Source organism: Microcebus murinus, chromosome 18, assembly GCF_040939455.1.
Source record: "Microcebus murinus isolate Inina chromosome 18, M.murinus_Inina_mat1.0, whole genome shotgun sequence".
NCBI classification, from domain to species: domain Eukaryota; kingdom Metazoa; phylum Chordata; class Mammalia; order Primates; family Cheirogaleidae; genus Microcebus; species Microcebus murinus.
Genome location: NC_134121.1, coordinates 59,136,314 through 59,160,567, shown reverse-complemented (window position 1 = coordinate 59,160,567; position 24,254 = coordinate 59,136,314). Strand labels below are relative to the sequence as shown.

Below are 24,254 nucleotides of genomic sequence, written 5' to 3'. Positions count from 1 at the left end.
ACTCCAGCCCAGGTGGCAATGAGACCCTGCCTCACAATAAAGAGAAAGAGAAAGTGCTGTTTTGGCTCACCTGCCCTGAGAGCATCCCAGCCCCGTCCACGGCTATGGAGGGAGGTGGGAGCTGGTGCGGGGGGGGGAGCAGGCGGCCCGGGGTCGGGGAGAGCCCTTTTGAACCTTCCTGTGCAGGCGTCCCCCTGCAAGGGCAGAGACACCTGGGACCCCAGGTATTTTAGGGAGATCCTGCTGTGGGTGAGACATCGGGTGTGCCGGTCTCCTGCGGCTGCTATAATGAACTACCACAAACTGGGGGACTTAAAACAACAGCTATTGCTTCTCTCACGGTTCTAGATGCCAGAAATCCAAAATCCAGGTGCTGCAGGGCCCGGCTCCCTGCAAAGACCCTGGGGGGGATGGGTCCTTCCCGGCCCTGCCCAGGCCGTCCCGGTGACAGGCGCGTCCCTCCACTCTGCCTCGGTCTTCCTCTTCCTATGAGAAGTCACTGATGTAGGGCCCGCCCTGATCCAGATGAGCTCAGGTCGGGATCCTGAACTACTCACATCTGCAAAGACCCTTTTTCCAAATCCCAGGTCTCATTCCGAGGTTCTTGGTGGACACGAATTTTGGGGAGACACTGTTCAGCCTGGCACAGAGGGCGTGATGGTGGGGCTGGGGACGAGGCCACCACCCCCAGAGCTGCTGGGAGGAGGAAGAGCAGGACCCTGCTGGGCAACGAGCAGGGGGGGGTGGGGTTGGCTCCAGGACCCCCGCGGGGACCAGGCAGCAGGCCGGGGGAGGCTCAGGCTCGCCCAACCGGGGAAATGCTCTGGGCGCCGTGGGAACGGGGCAAAGGTTGGCCAGAGGCTGCAGTCTGGAGACGGCGGCCCCGGGAGGCTGCTTGAGACAGGAAGGAGGGCAAACGTGGGAGAACACGGAGGGGGGGCCACTCGGGGGGTGGCAACGGCTAGGTCTGCACAGCAGGCCCGGCAGACACAGCCGGCGGCACAACCGCATGCCCAGGACATACTCAGGGACGTTCCCAGCGGCGACTGCAACAGAGAAGACCCTCCGTCAACGCCACCAAAAGGCCGAGGCGAGGACAGACGCTGCCCCCATCCCCCACGCAGAGGAGCTCGCACCAGCAGCCACGATGAATGGACCGCAGACCTGCGGGGACAGGGCTCAAAGCCATCACGCCGTGTGGACAAGCAAAGAGCAGCCGCTGACTCCCCGCAGGACGCCAGTGACGCCGCGCTGGCGGTACACAGGACGAGGCACAGATTGTTCAGACGCACACAGCCACACGGCAGAGACGCACCTGACCAGGACCAGATCCAAATTCAGGTGAGGGGCCACCTGGGCGGGGGCGGGGCTGGGGTGGACAGGGTCACCTGGGGCTTCGGCTACACCCATAACATCTCATTTCTTAACGGGATGGTGGGCATGGAGGTGTGTTTTGTTATTTTATTCTTTTATACATTTTTGTATGTCTAACAATTCCATTAAAAAATATATAAGGCAAGGACAGGCAAGGTGGCTCATGCTTATAATCCTAACACTCTGGGAAGCTGAGTTGGGAGGATTGCTTGAGGTCAGGAGTTCAAGACCAGCCTGAGCAAGAGCGAGACCCCATCTCTACTAAAAACAGAAAAAAATTAGCCGGGCGCGGTGGTGCATGCCTGTAGTCCCAGCTACTCGGGAGGCTGAGGCAGGAGGATTGCTTGAGCCCAGGAGTTTGAGGTTGCTGTGAGCTATGATGATGCCATTGCACTCCAGCCTGGGCAACAGAGTGAGACTCTGTCTCTACATAAAATAAAATGAAACAAACTAAAATAAGGAGAGAAAGTGTGCGGGCATTTGGGTTGACCGCGGGCATTGCGTAAGCTGAGGGACGGTGGCCCCTGCCATCCCTGGCCTAGTCCCAGACAGCCTCGAGAGGAACCTTTGCCCTTCTGGGCAGGAAACGGGGTGCAGAGCCCTAGACACAGGAGACCAGCCAGAGGGTGTGACCAAGAAGCCAGGCTGAGCGGTGGCTCCGAATGGGGATCCGGAACTGGGAAGCCAGGGAGGCCGGGGGTCCAGAGAAGCAGCCCTGCCTGGGCGTAGGTCCGAGCAGCAGGGAGGCAGGGACGGAGCCCGGCGCCCTGAAGACGAGGAAAGGGTGTCTGGGCTGCGGCCCGCAGAGGCGCACGGGGAGGATTGTGCGTGTCAGCAGGCAGACCCGGGCAAACCCACATCGCCGGCTTGCAGCTTTGGGCTTCAGCAAATTATGCCTTAGGCTTCCAAGCTGAGCTGTGGTCACGGCTGCCAAGTGCTGACGGCACAGAACCGTCCGGACTGAGCACCGGAAGCGACAGCCAGAGGCCATGTCCACGCAGCCCAGGGTGCCAGCCTCCCCAGACCTCACACCCAGGAGCACAGGGGGCCGCTCCCCACCCTTCCGGCCCGGGCTGGCCTTGGACAGGGAGGGAGACGGAGAGGCAGGCCCCTGCGGGGGCGAGGGGCCCAGGAAGTCCCCCAGGAACATGGCAGCCGCTGGGCCATCCAGTGGTTAGTGGCCCAACACGGCTGCGGTGGGTGGAGCCCTCCTAACCGCTGTGCTGAATCACCCAGCTGCTCCAAAGGCCTCCAGCAGGAGTGTCCCCTCCCCCTCCCCCCCATCCCATGTGGGCACTGCATGCCCACATGTAGCCCCACGTCACCCACATGCTATGCACACGCCATCCCCACCAGCCACACTCCCTGCAGAGAGCCACCCTCGCCGCTCGACGGGCCTGGGGCCGCGCGGCCCACTGGCGCCGTGCCCGCCCCTGGAGCACGGACGGAGGGGGAGGTCTGTGTCGGCCTCGCGGAGGTAGGCTCAGGAGCATTTTGGGTACAGAATTCTGGGGTCCCAGGGAGCCGGTGCAGACTGGAACTGTCCAGTTTCGTAGCCACTGGCCACACACGTAGATATTAAGTGGAAATTAATTAAAAATAAATTAACTAATTCTGTGCAAGAGAATGAATGAAATAAAGTTAAAAACGTATACTTCCCGTGGGCAATAGAGTCACGTGACTTGCAGCTGCCACATGGGTCAGGGCAGGTGTGGAACAAAGCCACCATCCAGAAAGTTCCACCAGACAGGGCTGGGTGGGGTGCGGGCTCCAGGTGGGCACGTGTCCTGGGCCCCCTGGGGCGCCCTGTCCTGGGTCTGAGGGCAGCCCCGGCTCGAGGATGCTCCGTTTGTGTGGCTTTCACTCTGTCCTCTGATTTCCGTCTCCTCCGTGAGGTCGCGGTCCCTGCTGCCTGTCCACGCGATGTCCCCCTCCCAGTGGCCCAGCACATACATGCAGAGGAGCCGTCTCCGCCCTGCCCTGCTCAGAGCCTCTCCTCTCTTAGGGGAGGCAAGTCCCTTCATCTCTGTGACCCAACATCCTCTCCAAACAGAGGCCCCCAGACAGTGCGCGTCCCCCGCCTGGCCGCTGGAAGTGACAGCAACAAGGTGGACTCAAGAACACGGGGGCTTGTGATGGCCACACGGGGGTCAGGCCGGGGGCACCTGAGACGCCCAGCGGGGAGACAACGCACAGGCACAGCCCTGGGCCCTCTGTCCCCTCCCTGCCCAGGCTGGCGGAGTCCCTTCCACGCCCGTGAGCACCAACTCCTGCCCCAGAGCTCGGACTGGGGGAGTGTCCTTTTCCCCCCTCCCCACGGTTAGTGTGGAAAAATTTCACACACACAGAAGCAGCAGAAAGAGCAGCACAGTGACCACCGCCGGGAATCCACGTATGCAATCCTGGGTGACGCCAGCCTAGCCGCTCTGTCCCAGGAGCATCTGCCCTCCTGCCAGGCTGCAGGGACCCGCCTCGGTGGGCCGCGAGGACTGAACCGGCACCGGGCAGCCCTGGGTCAAAGCCACTCTTCCTTGGCCTGCCCGTCCCCTCAGCACCTCAAACCGGACCGCCCTGCAGTGTCCATGCCCCACTCTCCCCTCTGTCCTGCACGAGGCCTTCTCCCCGTGCCTGGGGTGGCTACCCGGGGAACGAGGACGGCCCCTGCCCCCACGAGGATGGTCTCCGGGGCAGGGCAGCGTTGACAGACCTGGGAGCCGCCTCTATCCGTAACGGTCAAAGATGACATCTCCCTGGGCAGGGGGCAAGTGGCCCCACTCCCCCAGGAAGGCCAGGTGGGGGCTCTGTCCTGGACCAGGAGAAGGAAGGAGGCCGAGGCAGGACGGGCCACTTACCTGGGCCAGCTGGGTCGCCAAGCCTCCGGAGACGGCCGCTGGAGGTCCGTGTGACTCCTAAAGACAGAGACAAAGGGCAAAGGTCACACGAGGCCGCTGGGGCTCTCCCTCCTGGTGGATGGTTAACGCCGGCCTCTGCTCCTGCCAGGGGCTCCAGAGCCAGAAATTGGACCCTTCTGGGGTCAGGGGCCCTCGTCCTTCCAGGTGAGCTTGGACCTGAGTGATAACAGCTGCCACCACCCAGATGCTGGCCGCTGCCTGGGCACTGGGCCAAGCCCGTCACACACATTCTCCCACTCACTCTCCCCACCCAGCTCTGCAGATGACAGCTGGGTCTCAGCAGGGCTCAGTGACTTCCTGGTGCCACTAGGGCCTGAGCCCAGAACACACCCAAACCATCACACTCCAAAGTCTGGGCTCTGCTCAAGTGCACAGCGTCGCCCCGGCCATCTCTGGGTGGAGAGAGGGGTGGGCGCCCTGCAAGGCACAGGCCAGCCCTCCTATAGCCCGTGTCAGCCCGTCCTACGGGCTGGGGCTCCCCTACACCAGGGTCTGTAGCACAGGGGGAGCCCCGGCCCAGTCCCCTCGGCTCCCAGGTCTGGGTGGAACTGGCTGAATTCGGGGCAGGTGAGGGACAAGCTGTTCTCACCTCCTGCCCCTGGAGGGAACAAGGACAGAGCCCCAGATTAGAGCAGCCCCATGCGGCACGCGCTCCCTGCACCCACACGTGGCCCTTGGCCCGGCGCTCGCGCGATAGAGAGGCTTAAGGCGGGCAAGTCCTGACTCGAGGGATTTGCCGAGGTGCTAAGCTGAGCAAACCAAAGGCTGCCAGCAGGAGCGGCCCTCGAGTGGCAGGCGGTGCCCGGCACGGCGCTCTGCAAATGTTCCCTGCAACGCCAAGCAGCCATCCTTCAGGGCGCTGCAGGGACCGGACCAGCCCAGCAGAGCCACCCCCACCAACAGTGAGACAAGGGGCCAGGGCAGGCCCAGACACGCCCTGCAGCCTCCACCACCCGCCCCCACCCTGGCTGCTCGTCCAAGGAGAGGCTCTTGCAGAATCCGTTGTCCCTCTGTCCGTCCACCCGCTCCACAAACCCACCCCTGGCCCGTGACCATCAGGAAGCGCTGCAGCCAGCATCGTCTCTAGAGCTTCCGGAGCTCCCGCTGAGGGACCTGCACGCCTGGCCTTCGTGCCCAGCCCCCCAGGCCCATACCCACCGTGCTCTGTCCTTCAGGGACCTGGTACCGACGGTCAACGCTAAGCCAGAGCCTCTCCAGAGCTGGGGGGACCCCAAGATGTGCCACAACCTTAGTTGCACCCCTCTGCCATGTGCAGAGACCCCGAGAGAGACGCACGTGGCACGAGGAGAGTGTGGGCACCGACGCCCGAAGCAACCTCAGAGGCTTCAAGGAGGCGGCGAGGACCAAGCCGAGCCCTGAAGGAGGGGACGGGTGGGGGGCAATGTGACGAGGGACGCCCACTGACCGCAGGTCGCAAGCTGTCCGTTCACTCAACCCAAGGACCCCAGCAGACGGGCGCCGCCACCCCGGTCTCATGGAGCAGGGAAGCAAGGCTCAGAGACGGGCACACTGCCCGAGTCACGCAGCTGCTGAAGTCTCCTCGGGCCCCAGCGCCACCCAGCCACGCATGCGACCTCACGCAGCATCCTTCCCTCAGTGTTCCCTGTTGAGCAGGGAGAACCCTGCTGGGAACACCCAGGGACTCCAGGCCAGCCCGCTGGACAGAGAGGCTGACCTGGCCGTAGACCTGCGGGGGGCAGAGGGCGGGAGCCCCGCATCTGGCTCCCAGAACCGACAGCCCCATCAGTCCGGGAGAGGGTGGCCGAGATGCAGCTTCCTCTCCAGAGGGCTGTGCAGGGCCAGGGCCAGCAGGGAGGGGAGGGGAAGGGAGTGAGACAGTCCCTGCCCCCTAAGGCTGCTGAGAGCGCACAGTGGGGAGTCAGGGTCTCCCCGACCCCGGCTCAGCTGTGACCACCCATCCACGCACCTAATCACGAGACACGCTGTGTGCAGTGACACGCCCCACGCACACACGTCAGTGAGCCACTGAGGCTCGGCTGCCCAAAGCTGAGAGTGGCACTCGTGAATGACAGCTCCCTGCGCCCATAAATCCACCGTGCCCCCAACATGGACACAATATGGGGTGAGGAGAGGCCAGTCCATCAGAGAAGAACGGGACACACATTCCCACGGGCTGAGCCACTTCCGGCCGGGACCCACATCTCTGCAGGGGACGCTGGTGACAGAGGCTGCCCTGTCCTCCTCGCCGGGCCAGCCAGACACCCACCCCTGCCGCCTGTCCTCTGGCTCCCGGGAGAAAGCCAACCGGAGGAGGACGCGTCCGGGTTGAGCACGCCCAGGGCGCCTGATCCCCGAGAGGCGTTCTCGCCCGTTCTCCGCGCGCCGGGCGGGGGTAGCGGAACGCTGATGAGGAGAACAGCATCTGTCTCGGATTTTTCGGGCGGAGTTTTTGTTTTATTTACACTGTTTATTTTTCCAATTTCCCAAAACGGCCGTCTGGTGCCTGGCAGCCCCTGGCACAGGGAAGATCAAAGCAAGCTCGGTGAATAAGGGGGAAAGAGTGGCCTGGGATCGCCCTGCACCCAGCAAACCGCCAGGCCCGGCGCAATTGCCGCCACCAGCCGCCGCCACCGCCACCACCCGGGAAGAGACCCCAGCCAGGAGCAGCTCCCGTTCGGCTCCCCAGACTTAACTGCTCAGGCCTGGGGCGGAGGCCAGCACAGAGGTAGCTGGAAAAGCCCCCAAGACATCTAACGACCCAGTCGTTCCAGTTGAGAATTGAGTTATTTTTATGTGATTTTTAAAATAAAACATATTGGGAAGGAGAGAAGACGACTGAAATTTCAGCTGTCTGGACTCAGACCAATTTATTGGAGCTCTCAGAAGCAAAGGAGGCAGGAAAGTCCGGCGTTAGAAGATCGGGCTTCGAATCCAGACCTCATGAGGCACCAGGTGTGGCCGCAGGAAGTGACCTCCGAGATCTCGAAGTCTCGGCTTCCTCGAAGGCCACTGGGGACGGGAAAGGTGCTGACTTATGGGTTAAGAGCACATGAAGGGCCGGGCGCGGCGGCTCACACCTATAATCCTAGCACTCTGGGAGGCCGAGGCGGGCGGATTACTCGAGGTCAGGAGTTCGGAACCAGCCTGAGCAAGAGCGAGACCCTGTCTCTACTATAAGTAGAAAGAAAACTAATTGGCCAACTAATATATACAGAAAAACTTAGCCGGGCATGGTGGCGCATGCCTGTAGTCCCAGCTACTCGGGAGGCTGAGGCAGGAGGATTGCTTGAGCCCAGGAGTTTGAGGTTGCTGTGAGCTAGGCCGACGCCACGGCACTCACTCTAGTGTGGGCAACAGAGTGAGACTCTGTCTCAAAAAAAAAAAAAGAAAAAGAAAAAGAGCACAAGAAGATGTTCTAAGTATCCTGACTTGGTCCACTGACTCATCACACATTCTACATCTGTATCAAAATTTCACATGTACCCCATAAATATGGACGAATATAATGTATAAAAAATTTCTAAATATAAAATAAAGGTAAATCTAAGCAAAAAAAAAAAAAACAGCTTACATGAGGTCACACATTCTAGCACTTAGCACAGTGCCTGGCACAAAGTAAACACTCAATAAGTGGTATTATTATTACATTGATTATTATGATAATTATATTATATAATTATTATTATCGTACAACAGACGTGAAAAGCAGCCTGGACCCAGGGAACTATCAGCAAAGCTTGGCTGCCCGGCGCTGATGTGTTTTAACAAGATGTACCTGGTGCGTTACGGCTGGCGGAGCCGCCGTGACCCCCAGGCAGGGTGTCGGGACCCCCAGGCAGGGTGTCGGGACCCCCAGGCAGGGTGTGGGGTCTACCGGACTCCCTCTTCATTCGGGGAGTCAAAACCCCTCGGCACATTAGAGGAAGACGGGGCAGTTTCCTAGATTCAGAGAGAACAGGATTCGGGGAGTTCCAACTGGGTGCTCACCAAGACCGGGCCCCAGGGACCTGCCTACCTGGCGTCTGCTCACCTAGGCCAGGGCAAAGGCCACTTCACGTATGGTGACAAACATCAGTAAAACTTAAGGAGATTAAAACACACTTCAGATAAGATAGGACAAGAGGCAGGAAGCTGGCGGCCCATCCCTGGCCTGTGTTCCAAGCAGGAAAGAGCACAGCCCTTAAAAGCAGGAGGGAAGCTGGGCTCCTGGTCCTGGGCGGGCAGAGGAGACCTGGACACCCCGGACACGTCCTCCTCGTGGACCAGCATTCAGACACGGAGCCTCCAACAGCAGAGGCCCCTCCCAGGCTGCGGACACCAAGCAAACTGCCTGGCGCCCTCCCGGCCGCTTTGCCCCAAGCCCAGCAAGCGCGGCCCCCCTGGGGAGCAGCAGCCTTGCAGAGAGGGGCGCTGGCCCACACGTCCAGGAGCCCCGAGCTTCTCTGATGGGTTTTCCCCACTGCATACAACTTGGGGGACCCGGACAGGGGGAGATACCGACAGTGTGCGGCCTTTACTTTTTTCTTTTAACCAAGTTGTTACGAGGGAACCTGGTGAATTACACGGTTGAAGTGGTTGTCTCCTTCCAGATTCTTCCAGATCCTTCCAGAGCCGCCCCGCCAACCCTGTGATCCAGGAAAGCTCCAAACCCTCTGGGGTCTCAAAGAGCCCAGACATCTTAGCCCCTGGGGCAGAGCAGGGGCCAGGCTATCCTAGGGGAAATGACACCAGTACACCCCTGTTCTGCTTTTGTGCCAACAACCAATGGGGCCTGGACATTCCTTCCTCGGTTAAAGTCACGTTTTCCTCAAAAGGGAGCTTTGCAGGAGGAGGCGCGGTGACAACCCATTGTGCACAAATATCCACTTTCAGTGATGAAAAGGAACTACCCACAGGAAAGAATCAAGTCCCAATTTTTTTCTCAAAATTCCTAAGAGAAGGTGGGTGCCCTCCCCCCATCCCTCCCCCGCCCCCAGCCCAGGATGCAGGATGGGGGGCCCCCCTCTACCTGGCTGGGGTCCTTTGCCCACAGAAGCTGTGAAGGCCTGGGTCAAAGTCAAGGGTTTCAGGTGCGAGTGAGGAGTGCATTCCAGGCTTATCTCCCACAACCCAAATACTCGGGCTTATCTCCAGGGGAGCCTGAGATAGGGAGATAGTGGCCACCTCCCCCCAGCCCTTGCCCCTTGCTGCCTGGAGCCCTGAATAGGGGGGCACTGGGGGAGCAGCCCCTCCCGCACACCCCACCCCCAGCACAGGCGACCTTTCCCCACCCCACGGCCAGGCAGCAACTGATTGGTCCACGGGTGAGGCAGCCCTTCACTGCTACAGAAGACTCGAGGCTGCAGAAGGTGTTCTCAGCAGAGCCCTTGGCCCAGATGCAGGGGTTCTAGACCTTTCTCCAGCTCCCGGCTCAGACCAGTGAAGAGGGGGTGCTTCCAGCCCCTCAGCAAACAGTCCACCCAGCTACAAAGTGCTAAGGAAAGGGGCGCCCTCGGTCCTGGTGCCGGCCCTGGTGCGGCGCCCTCAGCCCCCTTTTGGGTCAGGGTCAGGCCCGGAAGCCAGAGAAGGCTCCGCATCTGGAGGAAGAGAGATGGGGCGCGAACGCACCTCCAGCTCTTACTGTGTCCTTGGGCAAGTCCTTTGTCTTCCTGAGCCTCAGTTTCCACATCCGAGACATGTAGACCACCCACGGAAGCACTTCCGGAGCATCTCGCCTGAGAGAGGCGCTGTTCGAGGGCTGTGGGACACCAGGGCACCCAAACGCGGGCAGCCCCCTCCTGGTGGCAAGCTAACAATCGTGCCCGGCGCACAGGCCGGGGGAGGGAGACCGGCTCGTGTGCCCCCCGAGGGCCTGGCCGTCCACGTTGGGCACCAGGCAGCCGCCTCACCAGACGGCCACGCCCATCATGGGACATCGGTGCCAACCTGGAAGCCACAGAGCCCGTCCCTGGGAGCTCACCGGCGGGCGCCGGGACTCTGCCCCCCCCCCCATGTAGCTGCCATGTAGGATACAGGATGCTCAGCTAAACCTGAATTTCAGATAAACAATTTTAACAATTAAAAATTTTAATGTTGGCCGGGCGTGGTGGCTCACGCCCGTAATCCCAGCACTCTGGGAGACTGAGGCGGGCGGATTACTCGAGGTCAGGAGTTCGAAACCAGCCTGAGCAAGAGCAAGACCCCGTCTCTGCTATAAATAGAAAGAAATTAATTGGCCAACTAATATATATAGAAAAAATTAGCCGGGCATGGTGGCGCATGCCTGTAGTCCCAGCTACTCGGGAGGCTGAGGCAGGAGGATCGCTTGAGCCCAGGAGTTTGAGGTTGCTGTGAGCTAGGCTGACGCCATGGCACTCACTCTAGCCTGGGCAACAAAGTGAAACTCTGTCTCAAAAAAAAAAAATTAATGTTTTAGGCATAAGTATATCCCAAACGTTTTGTGGTATATACCTATACCAAAAATCAATCCTTGTTAATCTGAAATTCAGATTGATTCAGATTTAATTCATCGCCTGAGAAGGTGATAGGGGAAGAGCAGAGAGGCGGATTTAACTCTCAGCCGACCAGAGCTGACCGTTAGTGACCTCCACCCACCCATCCAGAGACCCGCCACAGGTGGAAGAGCCCAGGGAGGGGGGTGAATGCCCGAGGTCCGAGAGCTAACACTGAGCCGTGTGGCTGTGGACGGGTCAGCCCTGCCCCGAGCCTCAGCTCCGCACGCCGTGACTGGCCAAAAACAGCCACGGAAAGTCAGAGGCGCCAGTGGCTAGGAGCCTGCTCGGGACGCCAGTCCCTCCAAGAGGCCCTGTGACGAGGCCAGGAGGTAGGTCTCGCCAGGACGCCGGGCATGGAGGCCAGCCTGTGTGCTGGATTCCATGTCTCCCCAAAACACCCACACAGAGAGGCCAGGGAGCAACGAGATGCAGAAGGAGTGGGGTGACAGCCACCGGGAGACATGGGCAGAGGACAGTGAGCCCATCTCTGCGCCCGAGACCAGCCCCTCCCTGGGGCGCCCAGGCCCCAGAACCCCATTAACACACCCAGGCGAGATATCTGCCCTCGGGAAGTCGGGGGGCAGCAGGTGAGAGAACCAAGAGGAAACTGCCCCATCTCCCCACCACTCTGGCCCAGCGCCTCTGAGCCCCCTGCAGCAGCTGCTGCGGCTCCCCGAGAGGTCTGAGTGACCCCCCGGAGGTCGAAGCGACCACGCCCCTCAGGAGCATCCAGGGCACACCCCTCCACCCCCTTCTGCTGCCAACTCGCTTCCCCAAGTAGCTGTTTCTGCTGGCGAGGAAGAGCCCTGGACTGCGGACAAACGCCCCCGTCCACTGGGCAGCCGGTCCTCTGCAGGCCGTTGGCCTCCGGGTGCCAGGCCCTTGCGAACTTAGCCAGGGAAATGGGTCTCCCAGGGAATTGCTGACACCCCTGGGCTGCTGTAAATGCAAAGCCTGGTGACCTCATTGTTCCTGGTAGTTACAAAGCAGTAGACACAGCAGCAGCAATGCCAGCCTTGTGACTTCCGGAGGTGCCACATTCTTCCCCTTTCACAGATGAAGTAACTGAGCTTCGGAGGAAGGATCCTGGGTGTGGCCCTGTCTCCTCTCTGACCTGCGCCTCCCTCCAGCCCTCCGGCCTCCTCGCTGTTCCTGCCATGTGCCGAGCTCGCCCCCACCCGGGTGCCCTGCACGCAGCCTCCTGTCTGTCCTTCGGATCTCAGTTCAGCTGTGACCTTCTCTGAGTCCCCTTCCCACTCAACCTGTCAGTCACTTTCTGTGGAATCGCCTTATCTTAATTCCCTGCATAGCACTTAGTGCTATTTGAAATTTTTCCTGACAAGCCGATGGATGGACTGATGCTCTGTTTCCTTCTGCTGCATGTAAGCTCCGAGAGAGGAGTCCCGCCCGCTCACTGCTGTGTCTGGTGCTCATCACGGCACCTGGCATACAGCAGGTGCTCTACGCACCCACGGCCCTGCTCAGATGGTGCAGTGGGTTAACTTCAGGTGTCAGCTTGACTGGGTTGATGGATGCCTAGACAGCAGGAGAGGCATTGTTTCTGGGTGCCTGTGAAGGTGTTTCCAGAGGGGATGGGTGTGTGAGTTGGTGCGGTGAGTGGGGAAGATCCACCCTCAATGGGGACAGGCACCAACACAAAGGCAGAGGAAAGGCAAATTCTCATTCTCTGTCTCTCTCCTCCCTCCTCCCCTTCCTAGGGCTGGGATACACCAGGTTCTCAGTACTTTGGCCTCTAACTCAGAGTTTCACCATCAGCCTCCCTGGTTCCTGGGACTTGGCCTGAGCCACACTACTGGCTTCCCAGGGTCTCCAGCTTGCAGACAGCCTGTCATGGAACTTCTCAGTCCCTGCAACTGCATGAGCCAACTCCCCTAATAAATCCTGTCCCATCCATCCATCCATCCACCCACCCATCTATCCATCTACCCATCCATCCATCCATCCATCCATCCATCCATATATCCATTCATCTATCCATCCATCCATCCATCCATTTATCTGTCCATCTGCCCATCTATCCATCCATCTATCCATCCATCTATTCATCTATCATCCATCTATCCATCTATCATCCATCCAACTATCTATCCATCCAACTATCTATCCATCCATCCATCCATTCATCCATCCATCTATCCATCCATCATCCATCTATCTATCCATCCATCTATCATCCATCCATCTATCCATCCATCCAACTATCTATCCATCTCTCTTCTATCTCTGTCTCTCTGGAGAACCCTGACTAACACAGATTGTGTCTTAGCTCGGGCTGCCATGACAGAATACCACGGACTGAGTGGCTTACACAACAGAAATTTATTTTCTCACAGTTCAGGAGGCCAAAAGTCCGAGATCAAGGCGCCGTCAGAGCTGGTTTCTGGCGAGGCGCCTCCTTGCTCAGAGACAGCCATCTCTTTGCCCCGTCTTGACATGGCTTTCCTCTGTCCACACTCGAGGGGGGGGAGAGATCTCTGGTGTTGCTTCCTCTTCTTCCAAGGACACCAACCCTGCTGGATGAGGGCCCCTCCCTATGACTTCATTCAATCTAAACGACCTCCCTAAACACCCCTTCTCCAAATATGGAAACACTGGGGGCCGTGGCTTCTACATGTGAATTTTGTTGGGAGACGCGATTCGGTCCGTAACAGATGGGAAACCAAGTTCACAACTGAATTCTCCAGAAGATGCAGTCATCAATCATTGTTACCACTGAGGGGGAGCAAAGACCAGAGGGGACAGGGGCCCCCCAGGGTGGGGTGGCTGCTTCGGAAGCAGGGGCCTTCTTCCTAACAGCAGGGCGGTGAGGGCCGCCCACAGGTGCTGCTGGAGGTGGGAAGATGGGGGGGGGCTCCCGTTGGCATCCCCGGTCCTGGCCTGGCCGCCCTCATTCCTCCCTCTTCCGTCCCCCGCTATGTGTGGCGGGAGAACTGACTCTGCAGGCAGAGGCGTCCTGGTCCCCAGGTCTGCCGGCTTGGGGGCTGGGATCCACCAGCGAGAAGCCTGGGAGGAGACTGGAAGGCGGGTGCCAGGGAGGACCAGGGTGGTCCTCTCCCTCCTCTGCCTTGGAAGAGCAGGTGTTGTGTCTTCCGCAGTTCCAGCTCCTGCCCGACAGGCCCATCCTTGTTTGGGCTCCCGCCAGGTGACCCTGACCTCTGGACTCCGGTGACGAGACTTCCCCCCTCACGTTGTCATCCAGGGGGCGTGGCACCCTGCTGCCAATCTCCAGGCTGCCCCCACGAGACACTGAACACCCTTCACCAACACACGTCCCTCTCAAGGCACTGAGAAGGGCCGTAGCACCACGGTCACATGGTCGGACGTTTTGGTAAAATGTACAAAATGGAAAACGAGTTAACTACGACGGAGATCACTGCTGACTTCCCTTCTGTTGAGTTCGGGCCCGTCGCAGATTCGCCTGTGTGCGCGGGAGGGTTGCTGCCAAGGGGAGGTTGAACTGGAAAGACGTTTACTTTGGCCCGAGTTGGGCTACATGGATGTAGCGCTCCGGTATTTCCACGCACAGTGCCGCGGCCGCTGCCCTCCAGCGTGGAGATGGGTTCCGGGCACATCCCTCCACTCACCGCTCCAGCCCCACAGCCGTGAGCGTGTCCGGCAGTGCCTGGCGCGGGAAAACGTGGGCCGCGGGGAGGAGCAAGATTTGAAATGCAAAAGAGTCCAGTCCACGGGGAACGATCCCCGCCACCAGAGGTGAAGTGACAGGCAAAGGGTTCGATTCTCTGCAACGTCGAGTCAGAACGGAGAGTCTCTCTGGTTGGGCTTGTAATCCTGGCACTCTGGGAGGCCGAGGCGGGCGGATCACTCAAGGTCAGGAGTTCGAAACCAGCCTGAGCAAGAGCGAGACCCCGTCTCTACTATAAATAGAAAGAAATTAATTGACCGACTAAAAATATATATAGAAAAAATTAGCCGGGCATGGTGGCACATGCCTGTAGTCCCAGCTACTCGGGAGGCTGAGGCAGGAGGATTGCCTGAGCCCAGGAGTTTGAGGTTGCTGTGAGCTAGGCTGATGCCAAGGCACTCTAGCCTGGGCAACAAAGTGAGACTCTGTCTCAAAATAATAATAATGATAATAATAATAATAATGTTTGAGCAACCAGAAAGATTCATTCTTTCTATTCTCTCAATAGAAGATATTTCAAGGTTATCACATAAAGAAGTAATTCCAAAAAAAGTATGAAAACTATTACTTTGGAGATATGACAGTAGTCGATCAATACTTTCCTGGATTTTGTGATGCTTCTGACATTTAGCAGCTATTTAAAATTTATGATTTGTTGTCAACAGTCACGGTGTACCTTCGAAGGTTGTGTAAGCCCCACACAACCTGGACTTGCCCTGGTGGCCTCTCTGTCCCCTACCCTGGCCTTCCCCTACGTTCAAGTCCTTCTGTCTCTGTTCCCTGGTTCGACCCTGTCACACACCTATGAACCAACTGCACACATGAGAGAGAGGAGCAGGTTAACAGGTGGGGCCCGCGGACCAAGAGGACAGTCCCGGACAAGGAGGGCGGCTCACAACCAGAAACTGCCCCTATGGCAGGAGGAGAAGTAGGACGTGAAGAGGCCGTGCCAGTCTTCGGTCCTTTCTGCTCAGCAGACCCCAAGTCACCCAAGATGGAGACGTGTTTCACTCAACCTGTCTCGGGCCATCGGATTACAGCCCAGGGACACAGCACAGAGAGAGATGGGGCTGGGGACCGACGGGTAGAGGGGCCCTGGGAGGACAGGCTGGGAGGATGGGGAGGACGACGGAGGGAAGAGGAATGAAAGGTACTCGCAGAGGGCAGGCAGGTAGAGCCTGAGGGGTCCAGAAGACTCTTCTGCACAGGTAACAAGCTGGCAGGGTGACTGGTCACTGGGGCGCCCAGGCTGGCCCAGGGAGCAAACAGATGCCTCCTGGGGTCCAGGTGCCTCCCGCAGGGCCAAGGAAGGGACGGAGGAAGGGGAGGCTGCCTGGGGCCCCTGGCGTCACACAAAGGAATCAAAGACTGCGGCAAGGAGGTGGCCTTGCAAACAAGGAAGCCCTGGGACTTGTCCTCGGCATGAGCAGAGTGACAAACAGGACGAACGCATTTCTGTTCCCGAAATCTCTTCGTAAAAATGCCATAGTAAGAACACATGCCTGCAATGGGGCAATCCCAGGATTGCCAGGAAAAAAGAACTCATCATGGGCGACATGTTCTTAACTTAATCACCTGGATAAATTTATGGACGAAAAAAAGCATCAGTACAGCTGGGTACCTAAGACACAGAAAGATAACCCAAAAGCAAGTGGACAGAGAACTTACGTTAAGAAAGCGAGCTCTGGGGCGGGAGCCAGCGTCCGGCCAGCCCACAGCTACGGTAACACGGGCTGTCATGACATCCTTACTCAGGACTGCAGCCCCGCAGGGTCACGGGCCATCGCCAAGGAAAAGTGGGGTCCCCGCCAGCAGCAGGCTGTTTACGAGAGTTGGCAAGAGGATGGCTCCGTAAACTATGGGACATCCACTCTAGAGAGCGGCCGTTAGAGGGATAATTATGAAACCCACGCCTGCTTGCTGATTCCAAGTGAAAAGAACAGAATTAAGCATTAGTTCCATGAGGAATATGAGGCTCTGAAAATACGCTATGTGCCTTTTATAATTAAATCAAATAATATGTCATGTGCCCACGTGGACAAGCACTTAAGGGAACACAGAGAAGCTACAACTGGTGGGATTGCTGAATTTTTCCTTTCAATTTCCCATGCACCTTGTTTGGCAGTAAGTAACACAGTCCTGACAATGGCAACAACCGCAAAAATAGCAAAAGAGAAGGAATAGATACATAGTCTATTTCACAAAGCTTTTCTTTACAAAAAAAAAAAAAAAAAAAAAAAGGTGTAATGCAAAGGCCTGGCAGCTCAAGCATTAACCCCCGCTTCCGAGAAGGCTCTGCCATCCCGAGTGACTCATGTGCACGCAGCCGAGGTTTGCCACACCTTGGGCCCCCGTCGCCGGGGGCAGCGTGATGCCGCGTTGGTGAGAAATCCACCACCTCCTCCTCCCGCCCCGTGATGCGGCCACTGCCAGGTGTCCACACAGGGTCTACACCCCCGGGTCACCTCTGAGCAATGACCCAACACCCTTACAATCTGTGTTTGACCCTTGTGGCTACAGAGCCAAATGCCCCTCCAGATCCCTCTGGATTGAGTCAGCCACGTCCTTAATGGGCTGGAGGATGGCAGGGGTTGGATTTAACCCACTTCCAAGTGGCTTGGGTTACACGGGCATTATTCCCCTTCTGGGATCTGATTCTGCATGGAAACAGGAGCCTCGGTTATGGGAAGGCCTTGAAAGGAGGCCCAGGATGCGGGATCAGATTGATATGCCGCCCGAGGGCCCAGGCGGCCTGCCGGCTCGCCCTGCCCAGCCTTCCCGGTACCGCACCGCCCGGGGCCGTCTCCAACGGGCGGGCGGCCGCTGCTGCTCCTGTTTGGCGCTGCCTCGACACGCCTGGCCTGCCCAGGACCAGGCACCGAGACGCAGCACTCAGGGACCTCCTCGGCTGCCAGGGCCCACCCCCTGGCTCCCTGGTGCAGCGCTGGGAGGACCGGGCTCCACTGCAGGTCCCTCACCTGGCCTGGGAGGAGCCAGGCCTCTCCAGGAGCCAGAAAGAGGGCAACGTACCCACCTTGGCAGAGACTGGAGCCACATCCGCCATCAGGAAAGCATGGCACTCCTACCCGGGCCACTCGCGCGAAACCCCAGGCAGCGTGGGCGGGAGTCAGAGAGCACGCCGATGTCCCAGGGAGGGCTTTCTGGCCCACCTCACCCCTAACCCAGCACTTCGGTGGGCCCCTGGGAAGCTGGGGCCCACGCACTCGGGCCAGAGTGGTCACTCAAGGTACCTCCCACCCAGACACAAAGGGCCACTGGTGGCCTCGAGCCAACACCGCTTGAAGGGTGACCGGTGACTTGGGCTCCTGCCAGAGAGGGCAGGCAGCCTGGGTCCCCTGCGACCCGAAGCCGGGATCATCTTACACTCCCTGCGCTGCTCCTGTTTCCCGTCCTGGAGTTTTCAGGCAGCCAACAGTCACGCTTCGGAGAACCAGGTCAGATCAGGCCCGGAACAAAGCTCAGCTGTTGCAGGGCTGCCAAGAGGCCACTGGCAAGCAACACCCAGGAGCCACCACCTCCTCTGCCGGCTGCGCTCAATGTCCCCCTTCGCAGGGGCTGCAAGTGGGCCTGGGCCCAGGGTGGGCCAGGGGGAAAAGGCCAAGAGAAACTGGGCTGGGAGCAGAGAGGGCCACACTCCACCCTGGAGACCCAAGGCCAGCCCGCCCCCGGTGCTGGTGCCAGGGTGCGGCCAGAGGACGGAAACAGGGCCTGGCACTCAACAGCGCTGGACAGACGTTTCTGGAATGAATGGCTGAATCTGCAGGGAGAGTCGAAACGGGCCAGGTGCCTCAGGGAGACCAGCGCCTGGCCTCCTGGCAAAGTTCCTGGGGCCCAGGCTCAGCCGTCCCATCAGGGAAGGGGCAGGGGTGACCAGCTCACCGGCCATGGGGCACTTCCCTGCTCCCAGGGAAGCTCTGGGCCCAGCAGGCCTGCGTGCCACATAACCCCCATGCCTGACACCAGGGTGGTGCCCTGGCCAGGGCCCTGCACCCGCCAGGACAGATCCCTTTGGTCAGCGATTCCAGATCACGTGACCTGGCAGTTGCCTTCGGGACTGCCTGGCTGAGGTCCCTCCCAGAGGCAGGGCCACGCAGCACAGTGGGGCTGCAGGCTTGTGTGCTGTGGACGAGCCCCGGGGGGCTTCACCTGGGCTCTGGCCCCCACAAATCCCTGGCAATAGCCCAGAGCTGGGGTGTTTCCAAGGCAATAGCTCCAACGACAGAGGCACAGGAGCCCAACATGTCACCTCCGTCCCCACCCCAAAGGCTCACGCCCTCTCCCTGGAGCCCCCAAGCGCCCCAGAGCCAGCCGACCTGCCCAGGAACTGCCGCTCGTCGGCCCAGGCCGGGCCTGCCCTGGTGTGTGCTGAACCCTCCGTATCAGGTGCATCTTAAGCAAACGGCAGAGCCCACGCAACGCTGCCCATGGACAAACACCGTGCGGAAACAGGGGCCGGCCTCCAGGTCCCACCCACGCGGGGCCATCAGGGCCACCAGGCATGGGCAGGAGGGTCTCAGAGGAGGGCGGCCGGAGAAGTCGGGTGGGGGATGGGACCTTTAAGCACAGGGTCGGCCCCCACGTCCACCTGGACGTGACTCCAGGTCACTGCTCCTATGTAGCAATCCTGCGTCCCTAGCTACACCTGACCTGGCTTGAGCTAGTCACATGGGGGTGGTTCTAGGAAGGTGAATGGTGGGCTGTCTCAAACACAGGGGCATCGCCATTGCCATTGTCCTCGGCTCTCAGAGCCCCTCTGGGCCGGCTGGGCGATGTGACAGGAGCCTGCGGTCTGGGGTGAGCGGGCAGGGCAGGCTGCCTATGTCCCAGCACACCTTGCTACCTCTGCGACAGGCTGGTGGGAGGCTGCTCCAGGACGCAGGCTCAACCAGCGCTCGCTCCCACACTAGGGGGCCTGGGGGGGGGGGCAAGTCGGACAGAGCCACGGATTAACTGCACCAGGCAGCTCTCTCTCTCCCAGCCCGGGTCCCCCGACTGTGCCAGAGCAAACAAGCCGGGACGTGAGGAGACAGGAGGCAGCGAGAAGGCACGGGGACAAGGAGGGGGCCCAGGGGGAGAAGAGGAAGAAGCCCTGCGTCCGTGCCCTTCCCACGCCCCGTCACCCGGGGTTAGCTGACAGGGAAGTGTTCTCTGGGGGCACGTTCCCGTTCCCGTAAGTCAGCTCCCGCAGCACCAGGTGGGGGTGAGGCCGCGTGCCCGTGGCCGAGCCAATGTGCTTAATCACCTCCGAGGCTACTTCCGCTGGAGGGTGCAGCCGCCCTCCCCGCCCCGGGCTCGGACAAGCCACTGTGGCGTGGAGCTTCCTGAGCCCGGCTGGCACCCTCCGGAATCTCCTGAAAGCCACGAGGAGCCTCCAGAATAAGTCCGGGTGCACACACACACGCAGTCGCAGCCCTGAGCCCCCTGCCACGATCCCTGAGGATTCCCAGGGAGCCTGGGACGCTTACGGGCAAGTTCCATGCGACCCAGCGCCCAGTGAGAAGCCCACAACCCAGAGCCCGGAGAACCAGAGGGCTGCAGCTACAGGTCCCTCGCCAGGGGCAGGGGAGAGACCCCGGGCCCCACTCCGGCCTCCAACCCACAGGGGTAAGGGAGGTGGGCGGGGGCTCCCGGGCATCCTAGGGAGGGCAGTGACACGCCGTCTCCTCCTCCTCCCCACTGTTGGTGCCACTAATGGGCACGACAGCAGCTGACAAGTAACAGAGCAGACAGTCCTGAGTCTTTTCAAGAACAAACTCATTGAATCCTCGCAACAACTTAGCATCATCACTGTTTACTGAACAAGGCAAATGACACAGGTGAGATAAAGTGTCCTGTCCCCACAGCGAGAGCTGGAAGCCTGGGAACCTGGTGCCTCTGAGGCCAGGAGCGCGGCCACCGGGACGACACACTGCCGGTAGACTACCATTACCTCTTTCCTGGATGGGGGGCCCTGGGGCTGCCAGGTAGAGCCCACCCCCTTTACCTCCCTGGACCCTGCAGCTGCCCACCTGGGCCTTTGCCTCATTCCCTACCTGGAAAGACACGCCCCCCTTTTTAAAAAAACACATGGGGCCTCCCAGTTGCCCAGGCCGGAGTGCAGAGGCTGTTCAAGGCACGATCATGGCGCACTGCAGCCTCAAACTCCTGGACGCAAGTGATCCTCCTGCTCAGCTTCCGGAGTAGCTGGGGCCACAGGTGCCACCACTGGGCCTGGCTAAGACCGTTTCGTGCTCCACCACTCATTCCTCCAGGCCCAGCTCAATCTGACCTCCCTCCAAGGCCTCCCGCCCCAGGGCAGTGCTGCGCATTTGGAGGCTCCACTACTAACTCGCGCAGGAGTCTCCTGCATCCTGCCTCCTCCCCGTGAGAACACAGGTTCTCCGCAAGCTAGGACCACACCTTGCTATCACCCCAGCACCCCCTCGGCCCTGGCTGTGTGCGCCCAACACACAAGAGTGTATCGATGAATGTACATGGACCCAGGGTGCTCGAGATTGCCCCCCAAAACAGACTTCAAAAATCTGCCTCCTTTTCAGCCCATGAGTACTCTACTGAGAACAGCATTATAATCAATCCACTTTTCTCAAGCCCATAAATAGGTCCAGAAGCAAACATCTCACCCATTCTAGGTAAAAAATAAATAAATAAATAAAAGTCTTCCCGGTTGTCCTTGGATTTTCAGACACTAGGGGGACTTTTAACATCCTCCGCTGCTTTCCTTAATTTCATGGTGTTGACGGCTGCTTAGGGGTCAGCCTGACTTCCACGAGCACCCTACCCAGAACAGGCTGGCACCAGGAGAACTCGAGGGCACTCAGCGTGGAGACGAGAGGCGGCCCCTTCACTCCCTCCAACCCGACCCCATACAACTGCGGCAGAGTGACCCAGCACACCCTGGACCGCGGCCAGGAGGGGAACCAACTGGAAACGGTCCAAACCCTCCCTTCTCCCCATCCTCGGAGGGGCCCCACCCCTTTAGGTAAACACGAGGAGCCACAGAGGCTGCTTTTGCAAGAGCTGGTTTCTACTCACCCCAGAAACTCTACTTCTACTTACTGCAAAAAGTTTTGTCCTTTTATTAAAAAATCTACCTGGTTGGGGGGGTGGGGCAGGCATGGGCGAGAAGAGTAAGGGCAAACGTGAGGGTCTCCCCTCCTCCAGATAAGCCCCGGGCACAGAGACTCCAAGGCCCCCTGGCTCCTGTGCAGGAGGGCCTCAGTGGAAAAGGCCAAGGGCCTATGACCTGGGAGGACCCCGATCACCCCCACCGTTCTGACCCACCAGCCGCGATGAGGCGCATAAGGAGCCCAGGGCAGGAGCAGGCGCCATCCCTGGACAGGCTAGAGATCCCGGGACGGGCGCTCACGGCAGCGATGCCCACCCACAACCACCTCAGGTATTTGGAGCCTGCTGGGGAGGGAGGGAGCCCCAGCACCAAACCCGGGCACACGCCACCTGGGCCCCCGTCCTCCTGCGACGTCACACCCACCCGCACGCTCCCAGGCGGGGCTGCCCTCAGGGTGTCTGAAGGGCCATGTTTGCAACAAGAGGCTGAAAGGTGAAACCCTAAACTCCTGACCCAGAAGGATATTTTAGGGGAAGTTCTAAATAATCCCCTTCGGGACAAGATACTCTATTACTCATTCTGGTTCCTGAGTGTGGAAAGCAGGAGGAAACTGAAAATGGCCCAGAGGCGGGGGGATGGCCCAGGTGACCTCTTCAGGGACTGTTAAGTCCCATCATTCTGTCCTCTCGGCAATAAAGATTAATTCAAGGACCCACGGCTGAAAAGCTCACGTTCAAATAAATGAAGGGGAGGAAATAAACACAAGGTGTGCAGGGTTAGCAGAAGAGAAGATGGTGTTTATTATTTGAGGACCGATAAGGACAAAGGATCCTGTCTGGCACCTTTGGGGAAAACCAAAAAGAGGAGAAAAAAAAAAAGAATGAAGGCCCGGATGACCCTTCGTCTGCCCACAGATGGGCACGCCAGGCTGTGCGCCCGCCCGTGAATGGACCGTCAGAGACTCGCAGGGGAAACTCTTACAAGGGGCCTGGGCACACCGGGAGCCCGGTCAGGCCCCTCCGCCTGTGCGAGGCGCGACCCGCCGGGGCGGAGTCGGGGCGTCCGCGCGCTGGTCCTAAGACACAAACGCGCGGACGTTGCCGAGCGTGGGCACTGCTGGGTGGTGTCGCTGGGAGACCTCCCCGCACCCCGTGGGTAGCGGTCTATCGGGAGTTAACCCGCAGAAGGCCGCTGCGCCTGGGTCCCCGGCCGGGAGGCTGAACCCGGGAAACCTCTCCTCCCAGCCCCCACCCACTCGCCCGCCCGGACCACAGGGGACCCAACGCGACTGGCGGCGTCCGGAAAGTCAGCGATTCCAGCGACGGTGCAAGGGACAAGGACGAGGAGGGAGAGTCCCCCAGACACCTGAGCGGGCGGGGGCTGAGGACAGCCGCGCGGGATCCTCGCCAAGGTCAGGAGCAGCCCAGCACTGCCGGGGTCAGAGGCCACGGGCGGTCCCACGGGAGCGGCGACTAGGAGCGAAGGACAAGGCCAAGTTCGTCGAGGGAGGGGCTCGACACCTAGAGGCCCCTTCGTCCGGCCGCGGGGAGGGGGCGCGAACGCCCCGCGCGCTGGCGCCTGTCCCGGGGCGCACGCTCAGCCGCGGGGACGCCGGGACCTGCGCCCGCGCCGGCGCGCAGGTAAGAGCGCCCGTGCCGGACACCGACCCCCCGCGCGGGGCGCCCACCTGAGTACGACTTCTTCATGCTGCCGCCGCGGCCGCCGCTCCGGGACAGTGTGGCTGCAGGGCCGCGGGGCGCGGGCTCCCGGGTCGCTAATCCCCGGCGGGGTGGGAGGGCTGGGGGCGGGGAGGAGGGCGGCCCCGCCCCGCCGAGGTGCGCGCCGCGCCCGTCCCCGCGCTGCACCTTGCGGGCCCCGGGCGCCTCGGACGCCTGCCCGGGAGGGGCCGCCGCGCAGGGTGGCCCGAGCGCGGGGGTCGCCGCAGTGGGCCCGCGCACCACCCCACCCCACCCCCGCGCGAATGGTTCGTCCCGGGGACCAGGGGCGGGCCGGGCAGGTGGAGGCCGCAGGGCGGCGCGGGGCGGGCAGCGCTGCCGGGTCAGGCCAGGGCCGGGCAGACGGGACGCCCGTCCCCGCTCCTCTGGCAGTCACAGCAGCAGACCGCAGTGACTCTTCTGATGAGTCGGGGCCTCAGTTTCCTCATCTGTAAAATGGGTGCGTTGGGCCAGGTGATAATTTTTGTTCCTTCTGGGAAGCACTGACCCTCCGCCCTGAGGCGGGTTCCGTGCGGTGTAGACGGGCAGACACAGGAACCCGCTATTTACAACCAAGTAATATGGGCAGTGTCGACAGTGGGGAAGACTTGTACGGAAGAATTCTCTCTGCTTTTGTAGCCTTCAAGAAAGTTTCCATAATACAACAGTTTTTTTTTTTGTTTTTTTTTTTAACGTACAGAGGAAAAAGTGATTAATCCTGACGGGAGGGTGGTGTCAGAGTTTTATTGAGCAGAAGTCAAAACAAGGTTTTAAAGAATGAATAGGGCTTTGCCAGGTAGCCAAGGAGATGGGCAGGCGGGGCTTCCGGGCACCGGGAAGGGCGTGGCAGAGCCCGGGGGCTGAAGTGTCTGGGGAGCCTGGGAGATGCCCGGGGCGGCCCCTCCGCCTGCCGGGCCAGACCCAGACCCGCAGGCAGGCGCAGAGGAAGGAAGGGGGTCGGGGAAGTGCGGCAGATTCCCAGGCGGGGCGCAGCGCTGCCTGCTCCTGCACGCTCCCCAGCACGTC

At 60.1% G+C, this 24,254-nt stretch overlaps 1 protein-coding gene across 1 annotated transcript in view; it reads right to left on the bottom strand.

Moving 5' to 3' along the window:
• The window catches only part of SEPTIN9 (septin 9), a 171,678-nt gene extending 148,393 nt beyond the window's left edge, over window positions 1-23,285 (bottom strand). The window contains exons 1-2 of the mRNA XM_012756250.3: window positions 23,201-23,285; window positions 4,227-4,283 (exon numbers count right to left, since the gene is read on the bottom strand). Of these exons, the coding sequence (XP_012611704.2) occupies window positions 4,227-4,283; window positions 23,201-23,219 (76 nt within the window). The 5' untranslated portion in view covers window positions 23,220-23,285. The remainder of the gene's footprint in view (window positions 1-4,226; window positions 4,284-23,200) is intronic.
• Between the last annotated feature and the right edge of the window lie 969 nt (window positions 23,286-24,254).